The 18,031-nt window shown below is 39.3% G+C and overlaps 1 protein-coding gene across 2 annotated transcripts in view; it reads right to left on the reverse strand.

Annotated features, from left to right (window-relative positions):
- Nucleotides 1-1,177: 1,177 nt before the first annotated feature.
- Nucleotides 1,178-18,031, reverse strand: part of LOC142501687 (uncharacterized) — a 22,005-nt gene continuing 5,151 nt past the window's right edge. Inside the window, exons 2-10 of one of the 2 annotated variants that reach the window (XM_075611889.1) lie at nt 17,855-17,941; nt 13,455-13,688; nt 10,618-10,640; nt 9,993-10,132; nt 7,473-7,576; nt 7,254-7,361; nt 5,145-5,916; nt 4,838-5,035; nt 1,178-1,302 (exon numbers count right to left, since the gene is read on the reverse strand). In XM_075611889.1, the coding sequence (XP_075468004.1) occupies nt 4,878-5,035; nt 5,145-5,916; nt 7,254-7,361; nt 7,473-7,576; nt 9,993-10,132; nt 10,618-10,640; nt 13,455-13,688; nt 17,855-17,941 (1,626 nt within the window). In that variant the 3' untranslated portion in view covers nt 1,178-1,302; nt 4,838-4,877. The remainder of the gene's footprint in view (nt 1,303-4,837; nt 5,036-5,144; nt 5,917-7,253; nt 7,362-7,472; nt 7,577-9,992; nt 10,133-10,617; nt 10,641-13,454; nt 13,689-17,854; nt 17,942-18,031) is intronic. The other variant, XM_075611900.1, reaches the window with a different exon arrangement.

Consider the following 18,031-nt stretch of genomic DNA (forward strand, 5'->3'; position numbering starts at 1 on the left):
TCCTGTATGTTTTGTTGTCTGTGGCCACCAGGAGAAAGATTCCTTGCTCAGAGAGATGTCATCTGGTACCCACAAGTCCTCAGCCACATGTAGAAACCCCAATAGTGCTCTCACCCCTGAGCATGCAACAACACCACAGGCTTTAGGGTTACCACCAGCCACAGGAATCCCTCCACCTACAAAGCTCCAAATTCAGCCTCATTCAGAAGGTTAAAGTGTATCCTCTATCCACAGGGGAACTGGGATGACTTGTCTCTGTGGAGAGAAGGGAGCAGGAGAAACACAGAGGAGAGAAGGGGGTCAGGGCTGTGTAAGCAAGCAGGAAGGGGAATGAGAGTAGAAAGGAGGAGGGCAACACAGCTGAGAGGTGAGACTGGCCTGGAACAGAAGGAAAACAAAAATTCCGGACAGATTTAATTCTGTTTTATTCTTAATTGTCGAAAAAAGTTTTTTTGCATTAATATTTAAAATGATGTTTATTTTTTTATATAGAGGTATCAAAAAAGGGTGAGTGATGGGATGAGGGGTGGATGAATGAGGGGGATTTTAGGGTGCTGGACACAGTATAGGTGAGAAAAGGGTGAAGTGCAGACATGGAAAGGAGTTGGACATTAAGGGCCCTTCGTTCTAATAAATCTAAAGAAAATATATTTAGATTTAATAGACATACTTTTAACAAATATTTATTGATATCGTTAGTTTTTTTGTCATTCAACCCTAGCGCCAGTCGGAATACTTAACAAAAAGCAAAAAAAAATTTAAAAAAAAAAAAAACCATATGCTGTTCAACAATTTGGTTCACCATTAGCAAAAAAATAAAATGTCCAATGTTTGTGCAAAAACAGAATATTGTACTTGGTAGGACCATACATTGCTTTACCTGCAAGACTTCAGCCATAAATCTGTTTGGAGGAGTGGTCTGTTCACAAGGACTTTCAGCACTGAAGCATTTAGTCTAGTAGCCAGCTACAGATCCCAAAGCCTCAGAACCAAATATATATATTATATAGTAAAAAAATAATTTAAAAAAAACCCACACTAATAGTTTAAACAAAGTCCTGTAATAACTATATAATTATACAAATCATTCTGTAAAGAGGACAGTGCAAGCACAAGAATCCTTATTGTGATAACTTCATAAGTGTGCAACATGTTACAATGAGCAGTCCAAACAACATTCTCTACCACAAGTTTATTTAATGCTATATTGACATTTGAATATCAAAGACTTAAAACCACAAATTATATTCCATCCCACAGTCTGTTAACTTATTTCAGTTGTTTGTGTCCAGTGTTCTTAACCTGTTAAGAGAAATGTGAAAATAGGTTTGATTTAGAGATACAAAAACGATTCTAAATACAGCTGAACCCCATTATAGCGCAATCCAGTACAACGCGGATCCGCTTATAACGCGGTCTGAGCGTGGCTCCTGATTTAAAAACTCCAAGTTTTTTTTTTTTACATTCCATGCAGGGACACACCTCCCCCCATCACTAATAATTTTAGCATACCATGCAGGAATCGAACTATTATCAAACTTAACTTCTAGTGTACAGTACTGCCTTTCTGTTTGATAGTCAGTCAATGACATCACACCAATCCCATGTGTAAAAAAAAAAAAAAAAACTTGGGAGTTTTTAAATCTGAGATTGGAGATGTGCACCGCGCACGTGGACGCAGCCTGATGAAGCAGGGAGAGGAGAGAGCTGCAGATGCCAGGCGCGGCGCCCATTTTTCCTGGTTATAACACGATCTCATGATGTGGATCCGAGCACCGAGTTATAACAGGGTTCAGCTGTACTATGGCCAATACACTGAAAATTGCATAAGTATAAACAATTGAAATTTAAAAAAAAAAAAAAAAAGTTTAAAAACCAGTCAATGATTTTGTTACTAAAAACATTGAAAATAAAGGGTACCTGAAGACCTTCCACATTGTTGGTCCATTTTTTGTATGCTTTCATTTATAATTCATCTTTTTGAACATAAGTGTCGCAAGTACGCTTTTTCCCCCAGTACATAAATTGTACTAAACAGCAACTATCTTTCCTCAAACGTCAATTCACTTTCATAAGTTTGATAGTTGTGATTTATTATTACTACATATGTCTACTGAAGTTGCCTTAGCCATTTCGGCGCACTGTGCGAAATTCTTTTTGGTGCCTTCCCCTCCTTGCTCAGGCACTCTGCCTCTTTTTTCTAAACAGTCACTATAACCTACACTTCACAGCCCTGTGAAAACCTCAACTCGCTGATTGAAGACAGATGCTTGGTTTGTGGTTGTGTTGACAAATCTGATGCTATTGGGACTAGTTCAACAGGTTAAAGATTTTTCTGCATCTCCAAGAGAAACTGCCATGGTTGCTGGATAATAATAATAATATAAGTACAGTAGGGCCCCGCTTCTCAGCGTTCCGCCAATATGGCGGTACCAACAAGGGGGCCACCATGTCTGCACATGCGCAGAAGGGGGAGCAGCTGAGTTCACGCATACGCAGATACACTGAAAATAGCCGGTTACGCTTTTCGCTGGCACCTTGGAAAGGAACCCGCCGTATGAGGACCCTACTGTATTGTATTAGTCTGAATGTGAACTCAACACAGCATTAGCACTAATACAGTTTGTCACAGTATTGTATACACACGTAATTAATACAATACCAATTTATGAAATGTCCAGTGTCCTGCAGCCTAAAGACGAAGTATTGTCTCAAAAAAAATAATAATCCTTCCCCACAAACTGTACGAGAAGAAGTCCTCCTTGGCGCTTAAACTCTGGCTGATGATGCAGGTGTTCACTGTAAATATGGAAAGAAAACAATACAATATTGCTTCTATACCTTTGTGAGAACAATCTGTGATTTCTTATCACCTCATTGTGCATCCTTTATGGTAATAATTGTTATCTGTATAGATGACACCACGTGTTACTTAAAGAGTGTGCTTTATATCAATTGCTGGTATTGATCTGGGGTCTTAATATAATGATAGGAATGCTTAAGAGTACACTTTTACAAGATATTGCCGTAGATATTAATGCACCAAATATACGATCAAATGTATGATGCTCTTAGAGTGGTGGAAAACAGATATAAAACTAATTTATCATTCAGAATAATACTTGGCTTACGGACGGAATCTTGATCTGGAATACTGTGGTAGCAGTTATAAATGCCTCATACGTCATATGTAAAGAGGAAAGAAAACAGCCATAGAACAATAACGTGTATACAATTTTAATATAAATATATATATATAAAAAAATATATATATATATAAAAATATATATATATATTCAAAAAATAAATAGATGATACCGTTCTGTGGCTAACGAAATGCTTTTATTTGTGCGAGCTTTCGAGATACACGGATCTCTTCTTCCGGCGATGTTACGATGATTCATTGTAACATCGCCGGAAGAAGAGATCAGTGTATCTCGAAAGCTCGCACAAATAAAAGCATTTCGTTAGCCACAGAACGGTATCATCTATTTATTTTTTGAATATATATATATATACAGTATATATATATATATATATATATATATATAGTAAAAATGAGGCATTTATAACTGCTACCACAGCATCCCAGATCAAAGGTCCACAAGCCAAGTATTATTCAGAATTATAAATTAGTTTTATAAGTTTTCCACCACTCTAAGAGCATCATTATACATTTGAAGTACTAAGGAGTGTATATTTGGTGCATTAAGTCAACGTCAAAATCTTGTAAAAAGTGTACTCAAGAGTTCATATCACTATCATTATAATAAGACATCAGATCAATAACAGCAATTGATATAAAGCACACTAAGAAACATGTGGTGTCATATCTATATATATTTAAAAATTATTACCATTAAGAGTGCACAATGATGTGATCAGAAATCACAGATTGTTCTTACAAAGGTATTAAAGCAATATTGTATTGTTTTCTTTCCATATTTACTGGAGAACACCTGCATCATCATCCAGAGTTCAAGCACCAAGGAGGACTTTTCTTCTTGTATTGTATTAGTCTGCTTTATACAAATTTACACTACAGCTGGATTGATCATTCAATATTGAACTTAAAGTTCATAATTTAATTCAAATGTTTCCCTTTGCACCCAAGACTCCGTCACAATTTCTAGGACCGTTTCATCCTTAACTCAGACAACATTGTGGCCATTACCTTAGTTTTGCTTTGAGAGGTTGCCGGACAAAACAAATTAAAAAGGACCCAAGTAATAAATAAATAAATATATATAAAAAACATTTAGAATTCCTAATTTTACTTTGAAAGTTTGGCTATCCAAATGCTAATAAGTATGAAAGTAAACCTCTGAAATCTGTTCAGTACACGGTCACACTTTTGTAGTAAGTTTTACAAAACGTTTGTAACGTCCCCGAGGTTAAGCACTGAAAATATTATTTTCTTCTAGAAATGCTGAACAAATAAAACAGATTTAGGAGGGGAAACACACTGCTCTTCCAGAACTAAAGGTCTTAAGTTCAATTATTTACACAATGAATTGTCCTCATCGCATAATTTGCTCTTATACATTCCAGAAGAAAGGGAAATTGGATCACATTGCAAACAGAAGTAGAAAAGGAAGGCTATGCAGAGATGTAAGCGGAGAGAAAATAAAATATAGGGTAGTATCTACCTGTTCAAAACATTGCTTTATTCTATTAACATGGCTGAAAGTGCATTTTCACTTATATTCACTTTTGTGAAAGGGTCTGCTTTTTCTTAGCAAAACGTACTGTTTTGCAAACAGTGCATAATGATAAAGACCCCTTTGTTTTACAAATAAAAGAATTCAAGTAGTCCAATAAAGTTGTATAACTTTACCTTGACAGAAATCTTTACCGAATTTGTTTACTGCAGAAAATTAAATAGGCATTCTGGTAGTAGCAGATGTTTCATCTGAAGTACTATTACAGGCACCAGTGCTAGTTTCTTTATTTGCCTCTTCTACATCGGAATCTAGATCAGAAACCACATCAAAAAATTCTTCGCAGAGGGCTGAATTTGCAGACATATCAGAGACTGTAGTAATAAAGATAAATTTTAAATGTACATGTGTTGTCAAACGTGTATTTTAGTTTTACAATTAGTCTTTCTACCTGAAAGAAAACAAACTGATTCTGGTGCTCACCTTCATTTACTTCTGTTTGATTCATTGGCTGATCAAATGAAATGCTAAATGCAGACACAGCATGTAAACTAGTAGAACTATTGGAGTTGCCAATCGGGATTGAAAATGGATGTTCAGAATTTGCAGATGTGTCCTTAAATGAGCTTGTAGAGCCAAGAAGACCTGTAGCTGGTGAGGAATGTGTTGTGCTCTTAGACTTTTTGCAAAACTCTCCATTCTGGTTATGTTTATGCACAGAGGTGACTTCCGTTTTGCCGGAAAAAACATGTGGAAGCACAGAGTTATTATTATTTATTTCGTTCCTGAAGATAAAAGGTTTTCTACTTGCACCAACAATAGAAAATAAAACAGCAGTTGCATCTTTTTTGGCAGTAGAATCGTTGTTTTTTATGGAACCAGGAGACTTACAATTTAAATGGCTTGAAGATTTGGCTATCGTTTCACCTGGAAGGCAAATTGGTGATTTTTCTTTTTCTGCTTTGTCTTTAATGGATACATGGCATCCCTCTGTTGCATGTGTAAATATATTCTCTGTGTCGTGTTTTGTTTCATCATTATCAGCTTCTGTTGCAGTGGCCGAAAAATTCAGCATTGCGTTACAGGGACTGCCAACCGCATCTTGTTTTGTAAGTTTTAAATACTTTTTCATTTTTCTTGCATTAAAATATTTATCTGATACTTTAGACACAGATGCCTTCTTTCCAGGTACTGAAAATATATCATTTTTATGTTCATGTGTAATCGAATTCTCATAGTACTTTAGTCGAAGTTCCTAAAATTCAAACGGGGCAGGGGGCAAGAGATATGGGTCATGTCAAAAAGGAGCATTTTTTTTTTTTTTTAAATATAAAAACCAAGAGGCAATGCAGAAACAGGTTGATGAATTAACGTAGTTTTATGTCTTTGGGATAAATAGCATAGGTAAATGTATAGTCCATCTTACAGTAAAAAATACTTAATCAAAAACATTAAAGAAAAGGGTGTCAGAACCACCACGGATAATCAAACTGTCAAACGTCAAAAACTAATGATAGGAGCAGCACAAAGAAGATTGCTAATGCATGCAGTTTATTTATTATAGCCTACAGGATGTTCGCCTGATCTGATATATTTTCACTCGGGATCAGGACCGAAATGTCAGGTATGTATGTCTATCGTTATTTATATAGCACCCTGTGTACTCTGCGCTTAACGAGACCATACAGTACAGGGAATTATAATACATTAAGTGCAACATAGGAAAGCAAATGCCTGCCCCGGAGAGCTTACAAACTAAGTGGTACAGTATGTTGGGAGATTTACAGAGACAGGAGGTGAGGGAATAAGTGCAGTAGAAAGCCATGCTTGGCCACAATGGTTGGAGGGAGCGACTGGTTGTGGGACAATGGTCATGAGTCCAAGCTATTGAAATGCTTGATTTAAGGGGCGAGTTTTTAAGTCCGACTAAAAGATGGTCAGAGAATGTGCTTTGTGTATTTTGGGTGTGAGGGAGTTCCACAGGTAAGGTGCAGGGACAGAAAAAGGTTTAAGGTGAGAGAGCGAACAGATTTAATACCAACTCCCCAAATTGCTCTCTAACACACGTAATAATATTATTAATAATAGCATGTTCTTTTATAGCGCTGCTAGTTTTAAATTATGCTTTAGAGACATTTTGCAGGCACAGGACCCTACCCCATAGGCTTACAATCTATGTTTTTGGTGCCTGAGGCACAGGGAGATAAAGTGACTTACCCAAGGTCACACGGAGCCGACACTGGGAATTGAACCAGGTTCCCCTGCTTCACATTCAGTGGCAGTCAGTGTTTTTACTCACTGAGCCACCCCTTCTTCTACACTTGTATAAAGCTATGTCTCCATTTTGCCACAATGGCGTTACCTCTGATGTTATTTCAGTGTTAAAACATATCCCTTACATTTTTGGGATGTTACTGATCTTTAGAGAATTTAGGTTTTAACTTTTTGGTTTTTAATGAATTATGTTAATTAACAGTAAGGTAACATGCACAATGTAACAGCGATAACCAATAACGGGCACTTGATAAACATGATCCTGTGTGTATTTGTCTCAAGTTGAAAAACTCATAACGAACACTGAAATGGTCTCACCTCACAACTCGTAGCTTGGTATTCAGGAATTTCTGATATCGATACATAACGGACATGCATTTTTTGCATCTGCCCTCCACTACAAAACAACTCTTGACCTTGGACCGGCTATAAAAAAAAAAAAAAAAATTACAAAGAAATTCATACATTCCTTGTCAAAATAATCATAATAAAAAAAAAAGTATTTTTGAAATAAAGCAAATCTCTTAAAGGACTTACAGAATACTTAACAGCAGTGTCATTGCTTCCATGCTTCCATGTTCTGGTTATGGTTTTATATGAGAAGTCTCCATTCAAATCGTCATTTCTTTTAGAAAACAAATCTATTCAATAAAATAAAATGGTGCTTTATTTTCTTTATACATTGCAGAGCGATTTCTGCATTTCTCCAACTGTAAACGAGTAATGAACAAATATGAAATATGTTTACGCATTTAAGAATTGCTCCAGCCAAGTTATCCTTGGTAATAACTAACATTTAAACAGATGTGGTGTAATCTACACAGGGCTCCAAAAAAAAAAAAAAAAGGCAGCTATTCACCAATTCGAAAGAAATGAAAAATTACGGCTCAGGAGTGGATTGGTGCCCCTTTAGAGCATCTTTGTGAAAGCTCTGCACCAACCCAGGTCTTCAGCACTTCTGGCTTTTACAGCTATGGAACAGTAACTTGTCGGTAAACTGGCGGAGGAATGTGAAACTTTAGCAATGTATTATAAAACATACTGTACATAGATTTTTGTCATTGTGTTCAGCATTGAACATTTAGGCTTTAATTTAAGTACATGTAGTTCAATATAGCACAATGTGTGCTGGCTCCTTTTGCAGCTAGGGTGTCAAATTATAAATCAAACGTTTACAGTGCTACACAAGTACTGCTAATTGCAACATAATATTCACCAGATGTATTTGTATGTGTAAATGTACGTACAGTACATTCAGACATATGTAACAGACTAAAATAAGATCTGGATCTCCCATCACTTTCTCCAAAGTAGAAAAGGTACTATTCGAACCTGATCGATGCACAAGCCGTCTTTACGGTCTTTTTCATTATAAATCATGTGAAAATGTGAAACCACTACTCGTTTTAAAACCATCTAAAATTAGTGTTACATGAATATTTCTTTAAACAATGGCTATTACTAAAACGTTTCTGCAAACAGCTTCATAGTTTAGGCTCAACCAATGCTACTTTGGAATTGCTTCTGAAATCTCTTATTAGCTAGCTGTGATTGAAAGCATTCAATTTGTGTCCATGTAAATATAAAGTCAAGAAGGATCACTACTCATATTCCATTTATTTACATATTTTAGGTATGAGAAACTAATTTCATGGGTTCAGAAATAGATATAATTTGGGAATTTTTGCACATGGTGGCAGCTTTAACTTTACAAAAACTAATTAATAAAACAGATTGCCTCAGGAAAACAAATCTGTACTTGGCTTGAAATGGCGTGGGAAATGTGATGGCATTTAGATTCCATTCTGTACTTGCTCTATTTGAGATTTTTCTCTATTCCATGCACAGTCTTATTGTACAGGAAGGGTGTCTTAAACTAGTCATTAACCTCTAAAAAAAAAATAGATACACTTAAGTTTTAACTGCAGTATTTTACACTGAAGACATGTAGATTTGTCACAGTACCAGCATCTCTGTGGATGGAAGTGCACACAGTATTTAATACACAACCGTTTTCACAAGGGCCATCACAATGTAGTACATATCGTGATTGTAGAGGTAAGTCATTAATGGAGTACTGAGGAAAAGGCGATTAAATGTTCTTCTTGAAATTATTTCAAAATCATACTTGATGAGTTTTAGATTTTGGCAACTCTGAACTATGACTAAATAGGCACGTAATTAGTTTCTGAATAGAAATATCAAGAAAGTCCAAGTCAGAAAGTGTTTAGTGAAAGCATTGTGCTCAATGGGTTTTACCTCTACAACAACGATACTGTATAAGAATGCCTATTGGTCCATTAAAGAGTTCAAAATCGGTTTGTCTATAGGAATACAATAAGCTTTATATTGTATTACATTTATATGCAAGGTTGCATGGCTGGCGTTTTAAAATAGCCTCAATATTCATTGTTTGATTACATAATTGTGAAGAATCTAATGAAAGGGGAATAAACTTAATGAACAACAGAAAGGAAAAAATGTTTAGTATTGGAAGACAAACAAATCACAGGACGTACAAAACAGTTAAACTTGGAAATATGTAGTGTGGTGGATCCCAAGAGCTTTCTGTGGTAACAAAGCTATGTGCCAGTGACGATTTAAGGCAACCTTTATCGTCTTAGAACTTGCATGTATCAATAAATAAAATAATGTTTTTTTAAATGTAAAGAGATGGTCTACTACTTTAAAAGTGTGTTGTAAACCAGGGGTGCGGGAGATTTTTCAGGGGGGGGGGCCTGGGCGGTTGCAGAGGCCCAGCGCTCTTCCCCAAGGCATTTAATTAAATGCTGGGGGATAGCGTGAGGCACCTGCAACACTCCCTTTACTGGGATTCAGCTGGCTATGTGACGCGTCGCCATGGTAACACTGCGTCAAATGACGCCGCAGGGCCATGTGACATGACAAATGACGCCGCGGGTCACGTGACGTCACATGCCCCCGCAGCATCATTTGATGCTGATACAAGGTGGGGGGGGGGGGGGGGGGGCGCAGCTTCAAAAGTTTGCGCTCCCCTGTTGTAAGTTATAAAATAAAAAGGCAATTCCACCTCCTAACCATTAGGGTTGCTTCCTGTTATTTGCAGAGCTGAAATGGCATCCAGTGCAGGCTGTAGGTCTAGATGGCTAGGTTCCCATCCATGCTTCCTTGCACGGTGATCACAGGTAAGCCCGATTATTTCAAGGCTGGACTTCATCCTGTAAGAGTAATATTACATAATGTATTTAAACTATGATCCTTTCTAGTCTATTATGAAAGTATTACCCACAATACATTGTACTAGATAAAGAATTACATGGATTCCTAGTCTTGCGGATAGTACGAATGGTCCTTTAATCCATGTAGTAAAAAGTAGGGTGTAGTAAGTACAGTAGTAACAAACATTTGATCCAATACTGTAAAAGGTAAGTTATCATACGACCCTTCTCGCTTACAATAATTTTTCTTAATTCTGCTAGATTGTTCAAGAAAATATATTTTTCCTTTTCCACAACGCAAAAGGTCTACTATGTAGGTTTATAAATACATATGCTGGGGCAGAGACAAAACCCCAAAAAGTATTGGTATGGATGACCTACAGCAATTTTAAATGTTAAAAAGCCAATTTCTTTCACAATTAAAAAGGGAACACAGTAATAAGTATCAAAAGATCTAAACTCTACATAATCAAAGAAAAGCATACCTTTTATTCAAGTCACATGCCACCTGTAATTAGAATAAAAGAATAATTAAAGCAGTTACAAATGTTCCACTGTAAATAATTTTATGCAACATTGCATATTAATCCACTTGTTGTAAGCTCTAAAGTCACATTCACAGCTTCGAGAAAACCTATTCAGTGTTCATCCTCCACAAACACCATAAAATTGTATAAGCACAGAGCACTTCATTGTTAAGTGTATTTACTTACATGTATACAGAAAATACATTTCCTACCATACCAATTACACTCTATACACGTGTAGCCATGTATCCTCTTGACTACCAATCTGCCCTGCCCAACACAAACCCTGGTACCAGCGCAGGTAGTGTTAATCCGGGTTTTCCCCTGCAGTAAGCAGCTTCCTTGAATTACAAAGGGGTGGGGGGAAGAGAGGGGGTGGGCTAAGGCCTGTGTACTGAACAATCAGGCTCAGACCCTCCCTCTGGGTACAAAACAGGCTGCACAGCCAAAATTTAGAGAGTCTAGTTCTAGGTAGTGAGGAGTCAGGGTTCTGACCACCTTTCTTCCCCTCCCTTAGGGAGAGGGACCACTACCCCCTTATCCACCAGGAAATAGGGGAATAGATGAGGATAGACCCCTGGGGCCTCTAGCCTCATTGGTTGAGTCCAGGGACCATCTAGAAGAGGGAAACGAGTGTATCGTTGTATACTGTATCCTGTTGGAGACAGAATAAAGCCGTTCCTGTTTATTATATACTATGGCCTGATATACAAACAAGGCGATAATAAAAAAAAAATAATGTTATTAGTGAGATAACATCGATGCAAGAACAAGTACGGTGAACACACACACACACACACACACACACACACACAGTACTAGGGATAAAATACTTTCCCAATAAAAATGGTAGTAGTGTGTTGGGTGCCAATTGTTATGTAAAACCACGCATATCTATGTGATGGGTAAATATAGATGTATGTATAGCAATCCATGGATCAAGCATTCAAATAATGACCTATTAGCAATACAGGTTATGAAAGGGTAGAATTGTGTGGGAAGCGGTTAAAAAAAAAACCTACTAATAACCCAGTGTTAAATGTTGCATTGCTGCTCCCAATACCACACACGCTGATAATCATCAATGTATACTATATATAATACACAAGGCTCAAACCTCAATGCGATTATTATAGTGGACCAAATGTCAAGGCTGACATCAAAATGTTTAGCAGAACCTAGCCAGACACCATGTGTAGTGAGTCATATGACCTAAGTATCACATAATATAAAATTGCAGTTCAGAATATGTATATTGTGCTCCTCAAAGTAGTACTCTTAGCATATGTATCATGATGTATAGTCCGGCCTGAGACTGCAATTAATTAGTATCAGATAGGGTTCTCCTGCAGGGATTGCATTCAGTACTACTGGAGCCTGCTGGAGATGGAAGCGCTGCACCAGTAAGAAAGAACCAACCATCGCCCTGAAAGCCTGTCCTGTCTTTCCCATTAACACAGGCAGAAACTCAGCATCCTGTGAGCCTGCAGGTAGGCAGAATAAAAGTGTAATAGTGAGATCTCCCAGACGGTGTGGGAAAACCTGTTACATGTTTTCTAAAGGAGTGCAGAAATGTTAAACACATTTACCTTATTTCCTCAATTCCAAGATGCACCTTTTTTCCGATTTTCACATGAAAAATCGAGGTGCGTCTTAGAATCGATGTACTAAAACATTTTTTAAAAAAGTGTCTACAGTACTAACCCCCTCTTTTCACTTACCATGTTTCAGGAGAGGTCCCATGTCAGCGGAGGACGAAGCGGGCGGCAGCGACGGGAGAGGTGCCGCGTCTGCAGATGGTTGAAGATGGACAGCTGAAGGGAGTGTGGTGGGTGTGCGGCTTGTCCCAAGTCTGCAGGTGAATGAAGATAAGACAGCGGGCGGTGGCAAGAGATCATAATAGCAGGAGAGCTGAGGAAGAGCAGAGTGGCATAGGGGAATGGCGTGTGAGGTGCACACAGTAACACCGGAAATTGATTGGTGTCTGACTTCCGGTTACAGTGTGCACCTCCCAAGCCGTTCCCCTCTGCCGCTTTTCTCCTGCTCAGCTCTACTGCTATTATGATCTCCTGCCGCCACCGCACATCCGCCTGCTGCCTTATCTTCATTCACCTGCAGACTTGGGACCGGTCCTGCCGCCGCCTGCGCACACACACCACACTCCCGCCCGCTGTCCATCTTCATCCATCTGCAGACGTGGGACCTATCCTGCCGCTGCCCGCTTCATCCTCCGCTGACATGGGACCTCTCATGAATAGTGATGAACCGAGTACCCGGAATTACCCGGTGGATTTTCAGCTACCCGGACCCGGCAACTGAGAAGTGGGCCCGGCCCCAGGTAATATGCTCACCAGACGTATTTGATCCATCAGAGCGGTAACATGTACCCTGAACATGCCCTGTCCACCTGATTTGTCCTTGCTTTACGTGCATATCCCACTTTTTAATAATTATATCTGTACTATTTTACAGAGGTCATGCGCTGTCTTTTTCTTCATATGATCTTTATGGTGTTGAGCCATCATTACTGACGAGCAGCAGACCATCTCCCCATCACTTAAAAGATTAAAAAGCATTTTTCCTTTGGTGCACATATATGGTTTAACCACTGTGTTTCATATAAGGTATTAAGCACGGTCACATTCACATAAGTTAATTTTACAATTTGTGCGCAGTTTTCTTTTTATTGCTTTAAGAGTCTGTAACAGAGCATGAAATTAGGTTCTCAGATAGAACTGGTGCTTTAAGTATGGATGACAGACACCCCCCCCCCCCCCCCCCCAATAGACCTTTACCTTAAGAAAGCACTTGGGCTCAAATTCATCAACAATATTCTCACAATCCTTAAGTAGGGTTTCAATTGTTTTCTTGTGGTCATCCTTCATTTGTTGCCACACCGTATGCTCCTTCACGGTCTTATTTTTTTGACGTTCAAGGTAATCCATAAACTGTTGCTTTTTCAAATCCAAAGCTTTGTTAACTTCTTCCAATGCTGAAGTAATAACTTTGGTTTGATTTTTAAAAGACTCCTGGAAAACATAATACAATAAAACATTGACATATTTTGAGCGCCTTACTATAGTGGTCATTTGTTTGTGAGATCTGGATAATTTTAGCTTGAAACCTTGAATTATGTAAAATATCCGATTTGTTACTAGCTCTGCATAGCCAATTCTTCCACAGATGATAAAGGATGGTGTGTGACGTCATGAGAACTGATTCACATTTGACCCCTGGAGGCCTCTCTATCCCCTCAATGATGTCTAATGGCTGCTCCCCTGTGGCTTGGGGGGGGGGGAGGCCAATGATTAAGAGGAGGGAGTCCCCCCTCAATAGCTGTGGGTGTGCGCTGCTTTTACTTTTTGTAAACACGCGACAAACATACATACATTTTTTTTTTGTTTTTTTTGTATTTACGTTTCATTAGTGTTGGGTGAAGAGATTACAAGGGCCGTTACAAGGGCTCCCAGACAATTGTATTCCTACGAGTACCATTCATTGATAGACCATCATTGTCAATGATAGGCATTTCATTTGTGGGATTAAATTGTTAATTAGGTTTTGTAGAAATAAACTACAACACACATATTGCTTATACATTGTATATGCCAATGTATTCCAATGCTTTCATTTCGAGATCCCACCGGCATATTTTTAGTCCCACAAATATGGAGTCAGCCTTGATGGAATTTGGTAGTATCCTGTCATTTAACGTTACACCTCTCTCTCTCCCTCTCCCCCCCCCCCCCCCCCCCATTTTTAAGGATAAAAAAAAAAAAAGTGTTTGATGGGGGCTCTAAAATGCAGTTCACCCCAGCATAAAAGCATATCACAGTGGAACACCATATGCACATGGGACCAACACCAATTACAAAATCCAACTTTTGATATGCTGCATGGTAGGCTATTAGGATATACCTCAATTCCACATGTGCTGCCCCATAATCTCTCAAAAGGGTCAGGTATGCTGATGAACTGTCTAACTCATCTCCTTATTCTGGGAACTTGTAATGGGCACTGTCATTTGGAAGTTACGATCCACACCAGCAAAATCTCCACTCACTCTGCACTGGCCATGTAGGCAACACTACCCTTGGAAAAGAATAGGTCATTTCCAGCAAAATATTTGTGTGCTGAAAGACAAAATACAGGAGGTCCGCTTCTCGGCGCCAAACGATACCGAGAAGGGGGCCTCCATGTTCACGCAGAACGTAGGTTGCGCATGTGCAGAATGGGGAATTGCAGGTCTGCGCATGCGCTGAAAATCACCGGTTCCGCTTTCCGTTGGGTCCTTAGAACGGAACCCGCTGCATGCCCGGGACCCTCCTGTACTCATATCTGCACTAATTGGTATGTACGCTAAGAAAATATACACTTTAGTTTTAGTGTTTAGTTAGTTTAGTGTTTTGTCTTTTCAAAAATGTTAACAGCTGAAAGTAGTGTACATTTATGAGAAGAGATCTTAAGACCACTGTTTAACAATAATTCCAGGCTAGAAATAGTTTTGGGGAAAACACATCAGGCATGTATAAATAGCTTGTGGCATGTACCCTCAGGAGAATACATACTTTTTAGGGGTATTTGTGACGGTGAAGAACAGGGCATTACTGGCCAATAATGCCCTGGCTGGAAGAGTTGAAGGCCCGAGGCGAAGCCGAGGGACTTTAACCCAGCCAGGGCATTATTGGCCAGTAATGCCCTGTTCTGAGGGGATTATTACTATTAAAGGCTAAATGTAGGCTTATTTTTAATTTTTCATAAAAAATATAAATTTTTGTTGTCATATTGATTTTTATTAGCCTGTGTCTACATTCTTATGCTTTTACTGCAAGTTTATTAAAAGTAAATTGTACATATACACAGACCCCTCCACACACACACACACACACACACACACACACACACACACACACACACACACACACACACACACACTGCAGTCCCCCCTACACTGTGCAGCCCCCCTCCTCTACACCAACAACACACACTGCAGCCCTACTCCACCCTCTGCACCCACAACACACTGCAGACACACACACTAACAAAACAGACTGCTGCCCCCTCTACAGCCATAAATCAGACCAGCAGCCCCCCTCTACAGCCCGCATGTAAACCCACTCTGCAGACACACACACACACACACACACCACTCCGCACCCCTCCTCTGCCCACAAAACACAAACTGCAGCCACCCCTCGTGCACCTACAAAACAACTCTGCCACCTCTACATCCATAAGACACATACCAGCAGCCCCCACCCCCTCTTCACCCACTGCAGCCCCCTGTAAACCCACACTGCAGACACACACTAACAAAACACTGCACCTCTCCTCCACCCACAAAACACACACTGAAGCCCCCCTCTACAAGAACAAAACACACAGCAGAAACACACCAACAAGACTCTGCTGCCCCTTTACACCCACAAAACACACTCAGCAGACACACAAACCTTTCCCTTCACTCTCCTGTGAGGAGCTCTCTGCAGACAGGGTGGGGGAGGAGTCAGTGCCTTCTGTCCAATCACCTCCCCTGTCTAAGTGCAAATTTCACTCTTTGTGAATGAAACCTGAAAGCTGATTGGCTGAAAAACTTGGCAAGCTGCCACAAATTCCAGGCCATTACTGATTGGATAATGCCCAGAATTTTAACCAACCGGAGAGCAGGGATGTCAATAATGCCCTGAATTTACCAGCTTTAGCCTATAATATTTAGTATTAACTTTAACAAATTCATAAATTTCATTAGAGATCTGGGATAATATATGAAGCATATTTTTATAAAAATTTTTTTAATATGCAATCCTCAAGAGACAGATGGCAATGAAAAGCTGAACTTGTGATGAGAAAGTGATTAATATACCAATTGAATGAATAGTGAGGGGAGCAAGGGGGGGGGGGTGAGCGAGAGTTTATACTAGGGTTGTGCAATACACTGGTATGATAGTAATACCATGGTAAGAATGGTTGGAGACTAGATACTTACCATTGCTTACTACGACATTACGGTTTCCCCCACTTCATACATGCGTCGCTTAACCCTTTCTTCACCCCAAATATGTCTTAACTCCTTCCTACCCCACGTGGACTTTAACCTCTTAACACCTCATTGGGCGAACCGCTCATGTAACCGGCCTGTCGTGCCAAGAAATCAGTTTGAACTGATTTCTTGTGCAACCCGCGCCCCCACGCTGCATGGACGCGAACACAGCCTTAAGGCAGTCTGTTCGCTCAGCGTGCGAACGGCTCCGCACGGTCTGTGTTACCATGGCCCCAGGCCAAGCCTCTGATAGCCGTGACCCTACGCGTTTTGTGTATACGTCACTTCCTCACGGAGGAGTGTACAAGCAGCCATTCAGGTTTATGTATTGATTCAACAACGAGGAGTGGATCCTTCTCCCAGCGTGTGCCTGTGTAGTGTGAAAGCAGTCACGGAGCACACAGACAGCACTGCTGCAAGTCTGCAGACGTCAGCATGCTGAGGGAGGGAAATAGGAGAGACTCTACCCAAATGGGACATACATGCTTGTTTTGATCTGCACTGTTGTAAGTAGGATTGGTTTTAACCCCCAGATCATGTTCAACAGGTTACCTTCTTTTATAGAACCGAGTGTCCATTTTATGTTTTAATAAATTAGTTTGTCTTTTCAGCCTTGTTTGTTTGTGTTATATATTATGTGTTGTTATTTGTCAGTCAGTGATGTTAGTCTGAGTTATGTTTGTATAATTTAGCAGTATACACTGGTTGATTTTTGTGTTTAACCCCACATATCACGGGCGTTATCTACGGAGCCACTAAGTCGATCCGGGTGAATGGGACTTGATATTAGAGGAGCTTGACCCCTACCAGTACATCTGGACATTCACTGGACTAGATTTTGCAAGGCACCGACCGGTCTGTATTTGTTCGCATTGTATTGTGTTCTGACTTGGTTCAGTCAGTATTATTCGGCTGCCTACCTCATATTGAGTTTCTTTGTGCTCTTTATATATATTTTTGAGCACGGGTACTAGTTGTGTGAATATTATTCAAGCGCTTTTTAGCACCTTCTTTTATTCTGTTTAAAATGGCTTTAAGCCTACCCAGTCTTACATGAAAGGGGACGTGCAAAGGTACACTTTTTTTAATATTGCCTTTATTCTCAGTTTAATTATATAAATATTTTCTACAGGAACAAGATTTACATGAACTCACCTCAACATCCTTTTCATCATCAGTTATTTCCTTAGATAGCTTCTCGTGCACGTCGCGCAGTTTTTTAAAACTGCCAAAAAGGGTTAGCTGTGTAAATCAAGGAGTGAAATGGAGCATTAATATGAATTATTTACAAAATTATTTTTTATATATATATATATATATATATATATATAT

Source organism: Ascaphus truei, chromosome 1 (genome assembly GCF_040206685.1).
Source record: "Ascaphus truei isolate aAscTru1 chromosome 1, aAscTru1.hap1, whole genome shotgun sequence".
NCBI lineage: Eukaryota > Metazoa > Chordata > Amphibia > Anura > Ascaphidae > Ascaphus > Ascaphus truei.